Source organism: Crotalus tigris, unplaced genomic scaffold (assembly GCF_016545835.1).
Source record: "Crotalus tigris isolate CLP2741 ecotype Arizona unplaced genomic scaffold, ASM1654583v1 scf7180000017637.401561, whole genome shotgun sequence".
NCBI lineage: Eukaryota > Metazoa > Chordata > Lepidosauria > Squamata > Viperidae > Crotalus > Crotalus tigris.
The window spans coordinates 240,952-257,611 of NW_024096530.1; the positions used below are offsets into that span (position 1 = coordinate 240,952).

At 31.7% G+C, this 16,660-nt stretch overlaps 1 protein-coding gene across 17 annotated transcripts in view; it reads left to right on the top strand.

Moving 5' to 3' along the window:
* CASK (calcium/calmodulin dependent serine protein kinase) overlaps positions 1-16,660 on the top strand; it is a 169,969-nt gene that overhangs the window by 113,522 nt on the left and 39,787 nt on the right. For 13 of the 17 annotated variants that reach the window (XM_039334824.1, XM_039334819.1, XM_039334823.1 and 10 more), the window contains 7 exons: positions 2,585-2,602; positions 6,378-6,499; positions 7,954-8,031; positions 9,198-9,278; positions 10,627-10,815; positions 11,542-11,620; positions 15,016-15,101. In XM_039334824.1, coding sequence (XP_039190758.1) covers positions 2,585-2,602; positions 6,378-6,499; positions 7,954-8,031; positions 9,198-9,278; positions 10,627-10,815; positions 11,542-11,620; positions 15,016-15,101 — 653 coding nt within the window. The remainder of the gene's footprint in view (positions 1-2,584; positions 2,603-6,377; positions 6,500-7,953; positions 8,032-9,197; positions 9,279-10,626; positions 10,816-11,541; positions 11,621-15,015; positions 15,102-16,660) is intronic. The other 4 variants (XM_039334820.1, XM_039334827.1, XM_039334834.1 and 1 more) reach the window with 1 other exon arrangement.

A 16,660-nucleotide genomic window follows, 5' to 3' on the forward strand; every position in this document is an offset into this window, starting at 1 on the left:
TTTTCAGAATGTATATTTTAACCATCTTGCTCTTGGTAGCCGAACAAACTTGAAAACTAAGGGAAAAGTCAGTAGAAACATCATTTTAAACATCCTGATTCTGCTTTACTTGGTAATATGAAGATATTATCTCTTTTTCCACATACAACTCTTCTCTTGATGCATGTTCAACTCAAAATATATAAGGTCCTCACATTAAGGGGAATCCACATAGTATATCCAGTTTTAGGGATATTTAAGAAAAAAAGCCTTCAGAGCAGTTTTATATTAATAGTAATTGATTGTTTCCACACCGTAACTTTAGTTACTCATGGTTTTGCTGCTTAACCATTAATAGTTTGCTTTTCTCGATTCTGACTTGTTCCACCACTCTGTCCTCTGCCTACTCAATCTCATACATTTTTGCAGCACTGTGCCATAATAAGAAAATTATATATTCAGTAAAGTACGGTAGAGGAATAACTTCTAAGTGTCATTAAGTAATACTATATATGCACATCTGTATCTTGCTTAAAAATCAAATTCATATTTTTGTCAGAGGGAGAATGAAGAAACTTTTCACCTTATCAGCACACAAAAACTTACCCTACCTGACTTTCAACCACTAAGGCTTTTAGGGTTTTTTTTTTTTAGGACATCTGAAACCTTGTTTCATTTTAATAATCCACTATCCAGATGAAAATTCACAGTCTCTGAGATACCATATTCATAGAGATGCCAACCAGCTGTGAGATTAACTATTTCAATTTACTGTTCTTTTTCCATATCAGTGCAAGGCAGAATGAAAAGCCTGGGTCAGTGGACAATAAAAAGTTAATGTTCTTTCCTTATAAATGTTCCTATAGAATTAAAGTTGGAAACGCAGTATTAAGCATTAAAGAATATAATCCATGTCTGCAATCGCATTACATCTCAACGCAATCACTGTTGAAGACTATTCCACTTTGGTTTCTAGGGTGTTTCCCCCCTTCTGCTGCGAAAATAATTTTTCTTTTCAAATCTGACTGGACAGAAAAGATTGGGCTTAATGTGCTAAAGTAGGTGGGTTTACAGGTTGTGTTGCCTATCTTGACTATATAATTTATAGGCTGGAATTAAGGCTGTTAAATACAATAAGATTTCTGATTACACCATAGCTATAAGATCAGGCAGAAGTTTGTCTCTTTATTGCCATCTAGAAATCACCCTAACCCAGATCTGATAGCTCCAGAATAATTGTGCTTAGAATTGATCTATTACATCATTCTTTTATTTACTAATCCAGTGTTAAAATATAATTCATTTGATTATTTATGAATGGAGTGAAAATATGTTTTTATCTCCTAATTTCTGATTATCTAGTATGGAGTAAAAAGAAAATATCTTTGGGAGGGAAATGCTAAAGAAAAGTCCTATTTTATAGTGAGTGAAATGTTTAGTTTTTATGTAAAATAATTACATTATTAGAATTGTTAACTACTATTTTTATATATAGTGTAAAAATATGCAGCGCTACAATCCATGAAGAATTTCTGTAAATGAATATTATAATTTTAAGAAAAGACAAATACTGTATAGCTCCTTTTTGCTTGTGAATTTAACTGCTAACGGTCAACATTTAAATTTTAATATTTTCTAAAGAAATTAGAAGAGGATATAAGTGCTACTGAAAATATTAATGGATTCAGTATTTATTTAGCTACATTTATGGTTTTATTTTATCTGTTTATTTTGCATCAATGTATATATATTTATAGTACTTTGCTTCTGAAATGAAAGAACATTATTTTATTTTGTAAGAATAGGATTTAGTTAACATTTAACTGATAATAAAAATGTGAAAAATAAGCTATAGATATGAAGTTCAAGGTGGCAAATATATATATATATATATATATATATATATATATATATATATATATATATATATATATATATGAAATAATATTCCTATAATTACAATAAAATTGGTTGGTTGCATCACATTGTAGTTCCAATATTGTACCTGAATACATACACTGTATTCACAGTACTGCAATTACTATTTACCAACCATGACAATGCTATCATAAGTTTACTGGGGTTATCACTACTTGTTTTTTAGAACATGAAATTTAATTTCAAATTTAATAAAAGCAGTGTTGATTGTTAATTATTAATTGAGAATATTAAATGTATGATTAATCCAACCTTAATTTCACAGCCTTATTCATATATAATTTTTGATTTTAATAGACTGACCTCAGTACAGTTATTAACAATTGCAACCTATATTTATTAAAAATATATACAGCTGATATATTTGTGTTAACAGTTTATATAACAAATCAATGAGCTTCCTCACTTAAACATAATGTAACAAGCAGTAAGTATTTTGTACTTCCTTAAATTTCAGAACTAATAATTACTAAAAAGTTGGATGTGCAGCACTATGAAAATATAATGTAAATCCTTTAATTTAGTAATGTGTGGAAGGTTTTTATTTTGTTTTTGGTTTTTTTGTGTGTGTTTTACGGTTGTGCTAATGCTCCTAGTTGCAGCTTTTACAATTGTTTTGAAATCCTCATACTATTTGTTGTTTGTCCAAATGCTGCCTTCCTGCTAGGACTTCTAGCTGCAGAAAGTAGGTATTCTTTGTTTTCCTCTAAAGCTATGCATTTAGCTATTATGTTTGGCTTTGCATAATTAAATCATGATTTTTCCCTGCTTAACATATCCTAGTTTTAATACTATCTAAGCAATTAAAGAACAAAGATACAGTATATTTTTATTTCAATATGCTCATGGTAGAAGATGAATACAGGTACTCCTCAACTTACAACCAAAATTGAGCCCAAAATTTATATTGCTAAGTGAGACATTTGTTAAATAAGTTTTGCCCCATTTCTTGCCACAGTTGTTAAGTGAATCATTGCAGTTGTTCAGTTAGCAACTTGGTTGTTAAGTGGATCTGACTTTCCCATTGATTTTGTTTGCCAGAAAATCGCAAAAGCTCATTATATGATCCTGGGACACTGTAACTGTCATAAATATGAACCAGTTACCAAGCATCCAAATTTTGATCACATGACCATGGGGATGTTGTAACAGTAACATGTCACTTTTTTCAATGCCGTTGTAACTTGGGTCACTAAATGAACTGTTGTAAGTTGAGGACTACCTGTACAGTAAAAATTATTTGTTTTAAAAGTTTAGTTTGAGGGAAGAATTCTTTTTAACATAAGGTTGCAACATCTGTTCATGATAGATACTCTTAAAATATCTATCTTTAAGGGCACCAGAAAGAAAAGTAAAAATCTCTATGGAAAATAGTCTTGTTTTTCTAGCCATATACATATCCAATTTATATTCTGATAATTCATATCTTGAGATTTAAGGAATATAAATGTCAAATGTTACTTTGACATTTTTTGCATATTGTGAAGTTATTCAGTGGATCTAGTTAAAAGAAATTGGAATTGTCATTGAATTCTAATTATTAGTATTATATAATTATTTAATTACTACATACATATCATTGACTACAGAGTAACCTTCATAGAAACTCCCAATTTTTATGTATTTTTATAACATTTATATATCATTTGCCCAGTAAAAGATGGCAAAAATGACAAAAAAGTTAAGGCACCAGGCTAGAAAGCAGGAGAGCATAAGTTCAAGTCCCGCCTTAGCCATGAAAGCCAGCTGGGTGACTTTGGGTCAATCACGCTCTCTCAAGCTAACCTACCTCACAGGATTGATATTGTGGGAAAAATAGGATGAGGAAGATGTATTGGGTATGTTTGTTGCATTGAGTTATTTGTACAAATACGAACAACAGTATATAAATAAATAGATAAAAGAACAGACTCACACAACTCAAAAACCTGTATAAATGTATTTATATGCAAAAATTAACTGTGTCACTTTCTGGTGTTTATAATTTCATGATTTAATGCATCTGTTAGTTAATTTGCTTTCTTGCCAAAATGTAATTAAAAGGCTTCATTAAAAATATTAGTATTCTTCAATTTTTATTACTGACCAGTAATGCTAGAGATTGTGCAATATCTATCTAAAATATCCTTGATCTGACTTTGATCTTTGATGAAACAAAAGGGTCATAACTGAGACACATTCAAACATATACTCAAATATACTGACCATAAAATAAAATAGTTACAGTCAGAAAAGGCATATTACTGATGCTAAATCTCCATGTCTGTAAAAATCTAATAATAGTCTTGAATGAATAACTTTTATATGAGTGGCATGAATGTTAGCAAGATCTATCTTCAACATTTATTCCTCAACCAAATTTTACATCAGAAGTATATGAATCATCTCTATTTAAATGGGCAATATGTCTTCCATTTGAGATCTTGGAATAGTTCTATGTTTTTTTCCACTGTCGACGTGCAATTCATAATATATTCTGTTTGAAATCTCTGTTCAGAGGTATTAATAAGCATTACTGTAATTGACTACAACTGCCCAATTAATTTGATACATCTAAGGAAAAATGTTAGGAAATCTTGTGAAAAAGATATGAAATCAAGATATGCTGTGTCAGTAGTATTTCTATAATGCAGTGATACTTACCAAAAAAAAGTTGAAATAAGGTTGACTTGATATTATTTACTCCTTATCAATCTGTTTGATTTCTAGCAATTGTCTTGATTTATAAAAACTCATTTAACCTGTTTGTTTTAGTATAATATTACATCCAGTTTTGTGGATTTTCTTTTCTCTGTTTTCTAAGTATAAGAACATCATTTCCATTATTTTAGCAGTCTTGCATTCTCTCAAATGTTTCAAAATTACAGTTTATGAGTGTGGGGAAAAAATGAAAATATTTTCACTTAGATACTTAAACTCATTTAAAAGAGTAAGTTGTTTGTTAATTATCTTCTTTATCCTGGGCTTCAAGTCCCACTTTTACCATTATTTCAACTAATCCTTATTGAAGTTTCCTTGTAGGGTAGGCAAAACACAAAGAGAAATTCACAGATGCTTCTCCCTATAGGATTGAAAAACCTGTTGTTATATTACAGGTCTCAGACATCATTTGAATTTGTATTTTTCTGTTAACCAAGACATTAAACATTTAATCATAATCAAAATTGATTTCATTTAAGCCATATTGAATATATAACAAGTTTTTTTCTTTACAATAATTACATTTATTGCAAAATTACCTTCCCCTTTTAACAACTACTGGTATTTGTTGAATCCCCATTTTTTAAACCCATTTCAGAAGAGAAACTCAATCACATTGAAAGCATTGATAATCGTAATAAAAAAGCAAATTTATTTTTAAAATAATCTGTATATTACTCTAATAGTTATTGGTCCTAAATTTCTTTGATAATGTTTTGGCTCCTAATATAGCAAAGTTTTGTTTTGAGATTTAGAATTAAGTCATACCGCATTAGAAACTTCCTGGTGTAGCCATATTGTTTTGTGTAGATTCCCTTTATTACCTTTAAATATTTTTTTTCAATTATGTCTCTGTTTTCTGACTCATCTATCCTTCTGAATTTTTATTTTCCTTCAAAATTGTATAGATCAGCTTTTCTCTGAAGTTTTTGAAATTAATATATCTCAGATAAGAGTGAGAAATTTCCCCAATTATGGTCTGTTTTCACAGTTTTTACTATCTGGAACTCCCAAATTGATATAATCAGCATCAGTAGGTTTATTATACAGTCATGCAACATGAAATTGCTTGCAGAGTCGGATTAGTTTTCTAAGTTAATTTCTAGCTCCTGGTGTTATAACTAGGATTTATAAATTAAGAATTCTCTTCTGAAAATTTTTCAAGGAGATGCTTTTGTTTTGCTTTGCAACGTATTTAAATGTGTATGTACATGGTACTGCTAATTGTCTGCCTCATTTTTATAGCATTTTTATTCAAAAAGATACAATCAGATTCAAAATATGATGTCAGAGCTTTGAAATCAGGAAAAAGACACTATAAAAGTACCAAACTCTGCTTTATTATTATGGGATATAATAACAGAATCTTGAAAGTCTGACAAAAATTATATTCTCTTATATTAAAGAGAATCAAGGTAGGGCAATCTGAGCTTCTTCCTCAGCCCTTCCTGTCTATCTGAACCAAGCTGATGTTTTCATAACGGTTGTTGAATTCTTCTTTAAAATCATCTACATATTTAAGGTCATCCATTCTACAATTGGCAGGTACTAAACATTGTCCTTTGAACATATTTTTTTTTCGTTTAAAAGCAAAATTTAAATTTATTTCACACATTGCTCTTTAAATATTACCCTCATTGAAAACAAGACTGCATTATTAAAGATTCATATTTTATTCAATGAATGCAGTGAAATATGATCAACATGATGATTTGTCCTAAATATTTTTCTCTCTTCTTTCTCCCTGTGCTTAATAATAGGAGCAGTTTCACAGGTGTTAGACAGCCTAGAAGAAATTCATGCACTTACAGATTGCAGTGAAAAAGACTTAGACTTTCTGCATAGTGTTTTTCAGGATCAGCATCTTCATACATTACTAGATGTAAGTATTGTTTTCTCTTTAAAAAGGATTATTTAATTTTAGCTATAATCAAAAAAATAAAGCAAATAAGAAATATCAAACCGAACTAATTGAACTTAGGGCAGTTCTTAGCAATATTTTTGGTACTGCAGATGAGACAGAAAATGCTCCCTTTCAATATAATCTCTTCAGTAATTCCCTAAAACCAATATGGAGCAAGCTTTGCAAACATGTTTTCACAAAAGTAGCATAAATACCAGATGCCTGCAGATGTACATTGACAATAATTTCAGAAGTGTCCTGCTTAAAATAATGTAAAATCTTAAAAATAAACATATATTAGATTACTTAGAATATTTTACACGTTTCTATAAATCTACATTCATTTTAAATTAAATGTATGCATTAACTGGAGATCAGAGTAACTCGAGCAGTTATAGGCATGCCTCTGTTCACCTATGTAACATCACTATTATAGAAGCTACATTGAATGTTTTACAATTCAAGATTCCAGTAGTCATCTTTAAAGTCCTAAATGGATTAGAGCCTTCGTATATATGGGACCACCTGCTCCCAATGAAAGCTACATGCCCAGTGACAGCAAGCTTGTTGATAGTTCCATAGCCAAGGGAATCCTTAGGGACCCCATGGTCATGTCCTTTGGGCAATACCTCCCTCCCTCCCCTGGATATTCAGATTGTCCCCTTGCTGTTAAGTTTTAAAGATCTTGAAAATACTTTGCAGTACACAGGCCTTCACAGTGACTGCATATACATTGGTTTCTATGTGATTCAGAATCTGATATGTGGCAGCTAGTCATAGCACCTCCACAGTGCTGACAGGCACACTGTACATTAATATCTGCCACTTAAGTGTCATCCTAGCACAACTTTTGTAAGTGAGGGTTAGGCTCATCATTACTGACATGGCGAGTTTATTTCTTTAAACTATATCCAAAGAAGATGAGTATATTGAATGAATCCCTGGCCACAGAATGAAAAACTGTCACTTGCAAATTCAGCAGTTTCAGATCTAAAAAAATCAGGATGCAACTTATCCTCTCAAGCAAAAATGCAGATGGTGGCAGCTCAAGTACCTTTCCTTAATTTCCTCATTTTAGTTGGTTATCTTGCTGAGGGAAATATTTCAAGAGTGAAGTCTATAGAAATATTAAGAAATGAATTTACTCTACAGTAAATATCTTAAATTATTACAAATTGCTATTGGCAAGAAAATATGATTAAATAGCATTGCTTATTTCTGATGTGTCTTTATATGAAGTATCATGAGCAGGCAAGAAGTTGCTAAATATCTGAAAAAATGAAATGGTTATATTTTCTACAGTTATCTATAGAAAATTAGATTTACAGATAGCAGTTGTTGATGTTTTAAGTGAAATTTTTAGAAATCGTTTATAAAATAAGCTGATAAAATTATTTAATATAGTCATATTATGTTACGTATTTTTGTTACAGCTCTATGACAAAATTAATACAAAATCTTCACCACAAATCAGGAATCCACCAAGTGATGCTGTACAGAGAGCCAAAGAGGTAATTTTAGAAATAGTTTAAATGTAATAATTTAATAAATTTAATAATAGTTTAAATTTGTAAATGAAATGTATGCATGCATATATGACTATGTGTTTACACAGCCCCCAGTAGTTGCAGTAAGCTTCTTATTTTTTTCTTTTAGAAGAAGATTAAATCATTTAACAGTTTCGTTGTTTCAGCAAATTTAACATTTTTATGTTTCATTGTTTTTTAAATTATCTGAGTATCTCCCAGATAAAAGACAGGAAACAAATTGAACAGATAAACATATATTCATGTCTAAGGGTCCAAGATTCTTTGCAAAAATTTCTAGACATCCATTTCTTGGGCATCACTGAACCTATAGCCTCCTGTTAACAATAGCCCTTGACTTACAATAGTTCATTTAGTGACCATTCAAAGTTACATTACTTTAAAAAGTGATTCATGACTGTTTTTCACACTTACAACCATTGCAGCATCCCCGTAGTCATATGATCAAAATTTGGATGCTTGGCAACTGATTAATATTTCCTTTCAACAGTAGGAGAGAGACAATAGCCTTGCCCAGTAAACTGCAGGGACTAATCTAGATAGTTGCCAGGAATCAATATCGACTCAGAGGAATAATTTTTAAGAAAGTAGGTGCTTAGAACCAAAGAAATCATTCCCACCTCTGTTACTTATATTGACTTCCTTACTTCTTGTCCCTTCTTGCAAAGTAACAGTAGTCTCACAAGTGAAGAGACAATGGATTACCCAAACGAACAAAAACTTCCCTTCTCCCTATCATTTCCTGAGTTTTTTCTTCTTATACCTAGTTTACCCTTTCAAACTTTATTCCCTTTTGCCTCAGCTATCTACTCATAGATTTTTTTTATTTACCATGTATCACTGCCCTGTACTCGCCTCTCATTTGCAATCATAATTGAATGAAATTACAACTGCCTCAACTTGCATGGCCTATTTTTGGTTTATATATACTGTATTTATTTCTATGGATGTAGCTTTGTTTTTATTAACTTATTAAAGTCTTATTAAAGTCTTCCTTACAGTATAAGTCGATGTAGGAAGTGAAAATAAATCCCTTCTTTCAGACTTTTTTCTTTGTAATTCATGACTCAAAAACATGAGTTTTATTTGTTACCAAAGTTTATTCATATATCTACTCTTATGCTTGACAGGTATTGGAAGAAATTTCATGTTACCCAGAAAATAGTGATGCAAAAGAACTTAAACGTATTTTAACTCAACCTCATTTCATGGTAACTAATTGTTATGATATCATTTTTAATATTTCCCATGGAAAATAGATTCACGAAAGAAATTACTAGTTGAAAGTAATAAGAATTGGGGAAGGGGTAGATAATTACTCAGAAATGTATACAATCTTTCATTGAATTTTAGTGAATGAATTTTGAACGTTCATATACCGTATTTAAATTATTTCCGTCCCAATGTTCACCGAACTGGACTTAAGGAAGCTAATTTCTTTGGCATGGATATCTCCCATTAATTTCAGTGGATGATGGATAGAAATAGCAATATATTAATTATGGGTATAGAAAAATGCATAATAAATATTATAGGTTTTTAAAATTATTTAAAATATTTATACGCATCCTTCAGTTTCCTATAACATAAAGTAATATGTAAATCAAATATGACAATATGTTAAAACAAAAATGCTGTAATTTTATAAACTTTGAAAAATAAGTGTTTAAATCCAAAAAGATAACAATATTGACATTAGCCAGGCCTCTCTTTTACTGGAATTTCCACAGATATTTTAGATGGCTCAACCTGTCATCCAATTATGGATTCTAAATTTTGTTAGAAATAAAATCTTAATTAAGAATATCATAGTGATAGTTTATTTTTTAATGATTTCAGTTTAATGATACAGTCTTATAGTATTCCATTATATAGCAGTGCCAATTCTTACTTAAATTATTTTACCCCACAATTGTTTGTCAATCGTTTCAAGACAGCCTACTCTTACTTAGTGAACTCATCTTCTGATACTTTGTCTAATAAGAGGAACATGACTTCTTGTCTAAGAGTTTTATTCTATTTTATCAATATGCTCAACTTTAATTGTAGAAAATAAAGTTTGCTTAGTCGTCCTTCAGAGACAGGAAATCAGGTCCTTTTTGTATTGATTCTGAATCATGCCAGTTTGTATATGCTAATTTTACTAAATGCATACTTTCCTTTTGAACTGTTACATTTCAGAAGCAAAGAATGCTCTGAAAATAGGCGAGGAATCCATTTGGAAGAAAGGATTCTCTTGCATATTTCTGGAGACCTTTTTAACACACAATGAAACTCAGTAAAATAAAGGACTTTCTGAGAATCAGCAATTTTTTGTTCAAGGACACTTCCTTTCTGTGCATCTTAAGTAGACTAGGATTGCATGAGTAAGTAGTATATGGAAATGCCTGTCACATGTATAATTGAGATATTAGTATACTGTCATTACTGTTAGGAAAACTGAAAGTGATATAACACATGCTGTTTGGGTTGAACTAGGTTGAATAGCTTGATGTTTTAATTTATGCTTTAATTAAGACCAAAAGATAACGAAAAATGAAAATTATATTCATTGTGTAGGCCTTACTCCAAACTCATGATGTAGTGGCACATGAAGTTTACAGTGATGAAGCATTAAGAGTTACTCCACCTCCCACATCTCCGTACTTAAATGGAGATTCTCCAGAAAGCATCAATGGAGACATGGACATGGAGAATGTCACAAGAGTGCGATTGGTTCAATTCCAAAAAAATACAGATGAACCAATGGTAAATAGATAAATTTTGTTATTTAATTTTATAAGCATGTAAGATATAGCCAGTCATATATCAAATTTATGAATTAACTTTTGTAATACTATAAATTTATCTTGGGCAAATGAAAGGAAAATTAACTTAAAAAAATCCTGGAAGTAAAATCTTAATATCCAGAGAAAAGCTTGTACCGAAAAAGCTTTTAATATATATAAATATAGATTATCTTGGAAAAGGTTGATTTAATTAAGTTGAAATAATATACAAATTATATTAATAAATAATTTTATTTTTGAAATTTAAAGGCTTTCTTCTCAGTATCCTGTGTATTATATCCAGATATTGCCTGCTCCTAAGTAGTGTTTCCTCCATCAACAGAATGGAAATTTTTCTCTCCTGCACATTCTCAAAAGAACTGTGATCTTATTCATAGGGCACTTAGTGTTTAAATAACTTCTCTGGAAGCACTTACAGCTTTTTAAAATATATCTGTACCACAGTTCACAATGTTATTTATTAAAGAGCAAAAAGTTAAAGTATTTCTTTGAGGTATGATAAAAGAAGTATGCATATAATTTCTGGGCATATGATTTGTGAGTTGAGATAAAATGTTAATAGATATAGTGGAAATTGAGACAGGTTAGATCTTATTACTGCATGGTCAAATGTTAAAATGCTTAAACTGGATCAATGCTTAAAGAATCTTATTGTGACTATCTAAATTACTTTATCTTTTACTAGGGAATCACTTTAAAAATGAATGAATTGAACCATTGCATTGTAGCAAGAATTATGCATGGAGGAATGATTCACAGGCAAGGTAAACGTAAATATAAAAGTTAATGAAGAATACAAATTTTATATGATACTATCCAAATTTTCAGACATGGAATCTAAATGACATTTGAATATTTAGTATCAAAAATCATAAATTGCCTATAATATAATATTTTGAATCACTGAGTCTTGTTATTACTCAATAACAAAGAAAGAAAATCAAATAATGTTTTCCTATAATGGACAGATTCTCAATATCATCTAAAGTATATAGATCACTAGTTACCTGGCATTTAGAGTATAAATAATTAAATTTCCAAGAAATGTACATATTTATTATGAGAGTACACATGGGAACCTTATATCCTCAAAGCCAGTGTTTTTTAACACCAGAATAGTGACCAAGACTGAATGAAGATATGAACGCTGAGTAGACCTGCTAAAATAAATAAAATATTATGTGACAAGATTTTGCCTTAAAAATTTCTGTTTGGTTTGTTGAGATCATTTATGGTATGTATTTTAATTGAGGCCTCTTCCATTGCTGAACAACTTTTACATTAAGCATTAATTTTGAAAGTTCAACTACTAAAATTTACTTCCTTGTAATTTAAATTCATTTGCTTCTGAACTTATTTTCTGGGCAACTTGGAACAATTCTGCTCGAGTATTTGATTTGACAATTTTAAAAAGATAAAATATTAGAGAGGAAATAATGCTATCCATGATTAAAGTGTATTTGTTAAAATCCATTCTTTAGTTAGCGATTTGATGATTACCAAGTTTGCAGACAAGATGGAAAATGAAATTTTGAACATCAACTGTTATACATTTGGAATATCCTCAATTAAATTTAGATATGCTTTTGAGGAACATATATTACCAGAAGCAATCAAGAGATTACTGGTGCATCAATTTCCACAATTGAAAAAGCTCAGTGGCTATCTGTATAATAATTATTTGCAGCATTAACAGACAAAATATTATTATTATTATTATTTACACAAAACATGTGAAATCACAGATGCCAGTTCTTTAACTGATGTTGGCCTTCATGTACATTAAATTCTTCCAAAAAATCTAGGATGTCATAATGTATCAGCCTAGTATACGTGCAGATCCAAGCATTGCAACATGTTGTGATTGATAGATAAATATTTTGTCAATGTGTAGATTTTCTAAGTACTAGGTGGGCATCAAGATTTTTGGGGGTATGGTACTCAGTGTGCTGACAACCACTGGGACCACCATGGCCACTTTCTGCCCTAATCTCTCAAATTTCTATTTCTATTCTATTCTATAAAGGTTTTCAAAGTCATAACTAAAAACAAGAAGAAATTTGTTTACTTTATACTATAAAAGCTATGTTATTGCACATTGAACTGAAAATTGTTTTCATATATATACCTTTTTCCACTATCCTACATAGTTAACATTTTAATCAAAAATTTACAAATATAGTGGTTAAAATATTTTGTTATCAAAAGATAACAAGTGAACTACTGCATCAGTAAGAGCATTATCTCCAATAGAGAAATTGTCAAAAGCCTTGCAATTCCATAATCAAAGCAGATTTTTATGTAGTTAGTAACAGGTATCATCATAATAATATATATCGTTTCATTTTACAAAAAATTCCATTGACAAATATTCCTTCGTACACAAAGCATATATTCTTTAATTTACAAGATCCAGAAAAATCTCAAAATACAGATAGTCCTTGACTTACAACAGTTCATTTAGTGACCATTCAAAGTTACAACAGCACTGACATGTCAAATACAAGGCCTGTGGGCCAGATCCAGCCCACAGTGGGCCCATAACTGGCCTGCAGGGGCCTCCCCGGAAATGGCAGGAGACACCCCCATTACTCCAACCTGGACCAGCCTAGCCGGGTATCCCCCAACACACACACAAGAGGCAATGAGCACACAAGGGCCAACAGTATCCAGCAGCAGCCACAGGCCACTGTCCCCTTGACCAGTGCACTCTGGGGTTGCATAGCCTGCACAGCACAGGTGATTTTGAGTGCTGCAACCGCCAGGCTGGCCCTCCAAACAAGAGGCAGTGCCGCAGGGGGTAGGCACGGGATCCGGCCCACCAGACATACTGCTTGGCTACCTGTTCTGTCGTGGGTGCAGGCAAGCAAAGACAGACAGAATGGAGTGGACAGGTGACCGCGTGGTGCACCAGGTGGGCGGGATCGTGTGCCTCCCCATGACTCTCTCTCTGCCTGCTGCTTGGAGAGCTGGCACAGTGGTCACAGCATTCAGACTCACCTCTGCTGCGTAGTCTGCACAGCTCCAGAGGGTGCGGCCCAAGGGGCCAGCAGGCTGCGGGCTGCTGCCAGACATTGTCGGCCCCCGAGCACTCACCGCTTCCTGTGCGTGCACTAGGGGGGCACCCACCCGCTACCTATCTCTGGGCAGCCCACGGGGCAGATATGGGGCCCACAAGTCCATGGGCCCTGTGTTTCATATATCTGTTGTACATTAAAAAATAAGACATCACCTGAAAATAAGCCCTAATGCAGGTTTTGGACCAAAAATTAATCTAAGACCTAGTCTTATTTTCGGGGAAACACAGTAGTATATTTTCCTACTTTGCTAATTATATTTTCAGTGCTTTACTTTTTTTTAACCATATAATTTCAGTTCTTACTTTTAAAAAGAGGAAATAAATGTCTTAACAAGTTCTTAAAACATTTTTATAATATGAGTAGGTATTCCTGAGTTAATATTTTTTCAGAAAGAAACCACCCATCTTTCTTCCTGTCCCTTCATTTATTAACAATATCTTATGGAGTCTGTATTTTCTTTTTTGCTTTATTCTCAGTATATCTTGTTCATGATTCACCAATTCTTTGCAATTATTGCCTAGATAAGAACTTATTTGCCTTTTTCCTAATTCCTATTTAATATCAGTTATTACCAACAAAGCTGTTGGTCAAAGTTTAAAAGAAATAAAAACCTGTTAAATGTTACCACTTTTTTCTGATAGTATCTGATAGTAAGATATTATACACACATACACACACACACACACAATGGCTGAAACTGTCTTTGTAATATAGATATGAGCCATTTTGGAAAATAGTATTTGTCTACAAAAGATGATAAAATTGTAAATAAATAAGAGACCTCTGTTCTCATCTCTATTTGCTGTACTTGCTTTTCCATGTTAAAAGAGTGGATTCTATTTATTAGAGCTACAATTTTATTCAAAATTAAGTGGGAATATTCCTATTGAATGTAGCAGAAAATGTTCGTGGTTATGTAGCTAGACTTCTAGTAATTTTTTAAGTTTGCAAGATTTTTTATCCACATAGTTTGAGGAAATTCTAATTGCTTACAATATCTAATTATGCATATAAAATGATATGTGGAAAATAATAGAATAGTTTGTGATTCAGTGCATTTTGTTTTACTGTTTCTGTAGGTACACTTCATGTAGGTGATGAAATTCGGGAAATAAATGGAATTAGTGTGGCAAATCAAACAGTGGAACAACTTCAAAAAATGCTTGTAAGCATGTAAAAAGTTTTTATCTGATTCATTTTACTTTTAATATGAGTTAATATGAAACTCTAAAACACTGCAATTCAAAATATTACTCAAAATACAGTTATGCATACCCTCTAGCATTAATTAATAATACTTGGAACTTGTTTTTTCAGATTGCTTGTTTTTCTGCAAACCTTTCTCAAATAGAAAGAAACTCTGTAGCTTTGGTCCTCTTCTTCATTTTTGTTTTATTTAACTTTTCAAATAGAACAAGATGGACAATGTATGAATATGGTTTGTATTATACTCGTGCTGAATTAAAAATTAAGAACTGTGATATAATTTTTTTAAAAGACTCCATTTTATACCTCTGAAAAATAATATCAGCAACATAAACCTAATTTTGGCAATATTTATATTAAAAGATAAACCAGTGTTCTAGAGATGTGTGACTCATTAGCAGTAATATGTCACTAGTTCATAGTTTTATCTCATAGTCCCATTTTGGCTGATATATTTATCAAATTTATATTACCACTCTTCTAACCAAAATCACACAAGTGGGTAAAAGCCACAAATATAAAAATGACATATATTAAAAAATGTAAAAAACCTACATTAAGAAATAAATAACATAAAAACAAATATATAAACTGCTAGGCAAAGAGAATATAAAAGTGGCACCTCATCAGTGGAGCCATCTAAGATACCTCCAGTTCCCTGGAACTAATGACATAGCCTGGTCTTGAGGGCCTTCCATAATATCAAATGGGTGGAGCTAATAAAACATTTTTTGGGGGGGAGGAATGTTCCATAAAGTGAGCATCATGGCAAAGAAATCTTGTTTCTTGAGACCTGCCAGAACTTTAACTTTTGGTAACCACAGCATGACTTCTCCTGATTTATTGGGGCAGGCTAAAATAACTGGGAAGAGGCTGTCCCTCAAATAGCCCAGTCCCATTCCATGAAAGGCTTTAAAGATTAAAACTAGCATCTTAAATTAGTAAAGTGACAACCAATACAGCTCACAGAGCAGAGGTATAAAATACTGCTCTATTGCACAAAATTGCCCACATTCCTGCATTCTATACCAGTTGAAGCTTCTGGATACTCTTCAAGGGCAGCCCCATGTTCTCACCAGCAGGAATTTTGTAAAAACAGCCTTAATATTTCCTTTGAACCTGTTACTGTGTTTGGCTGTGAACAATATGCCCAGATTTTCCCTGAAAGGAGTTAATGTTTAGCACGTTTTTATTCCATCAGCAGCCAGAAAATTATAAAAGCAATACTAACAGAATATTAGTCCAAATTAAACTAAATTTAAGCCTACGTAAAGAAATATTTTGGAAAATTGATGTTTCTTTTCTCTTTTTTGTTCCAACTCTTCTTCCTTTGTATATATCCTGTCTCTTGTTTTAAATTGGCATGAACTCCAAATAATATTTTGAAAAAAGGAATAAAAATAATAACTGATTGTGTTAGTAGAGTCAGTCAGTGTTCATTAACAAAGGAGTAAAGTTTGACAAATAACACTTTACTATTTAATTAGATTACAATTGTAGAATCTGGGTTAATATTTG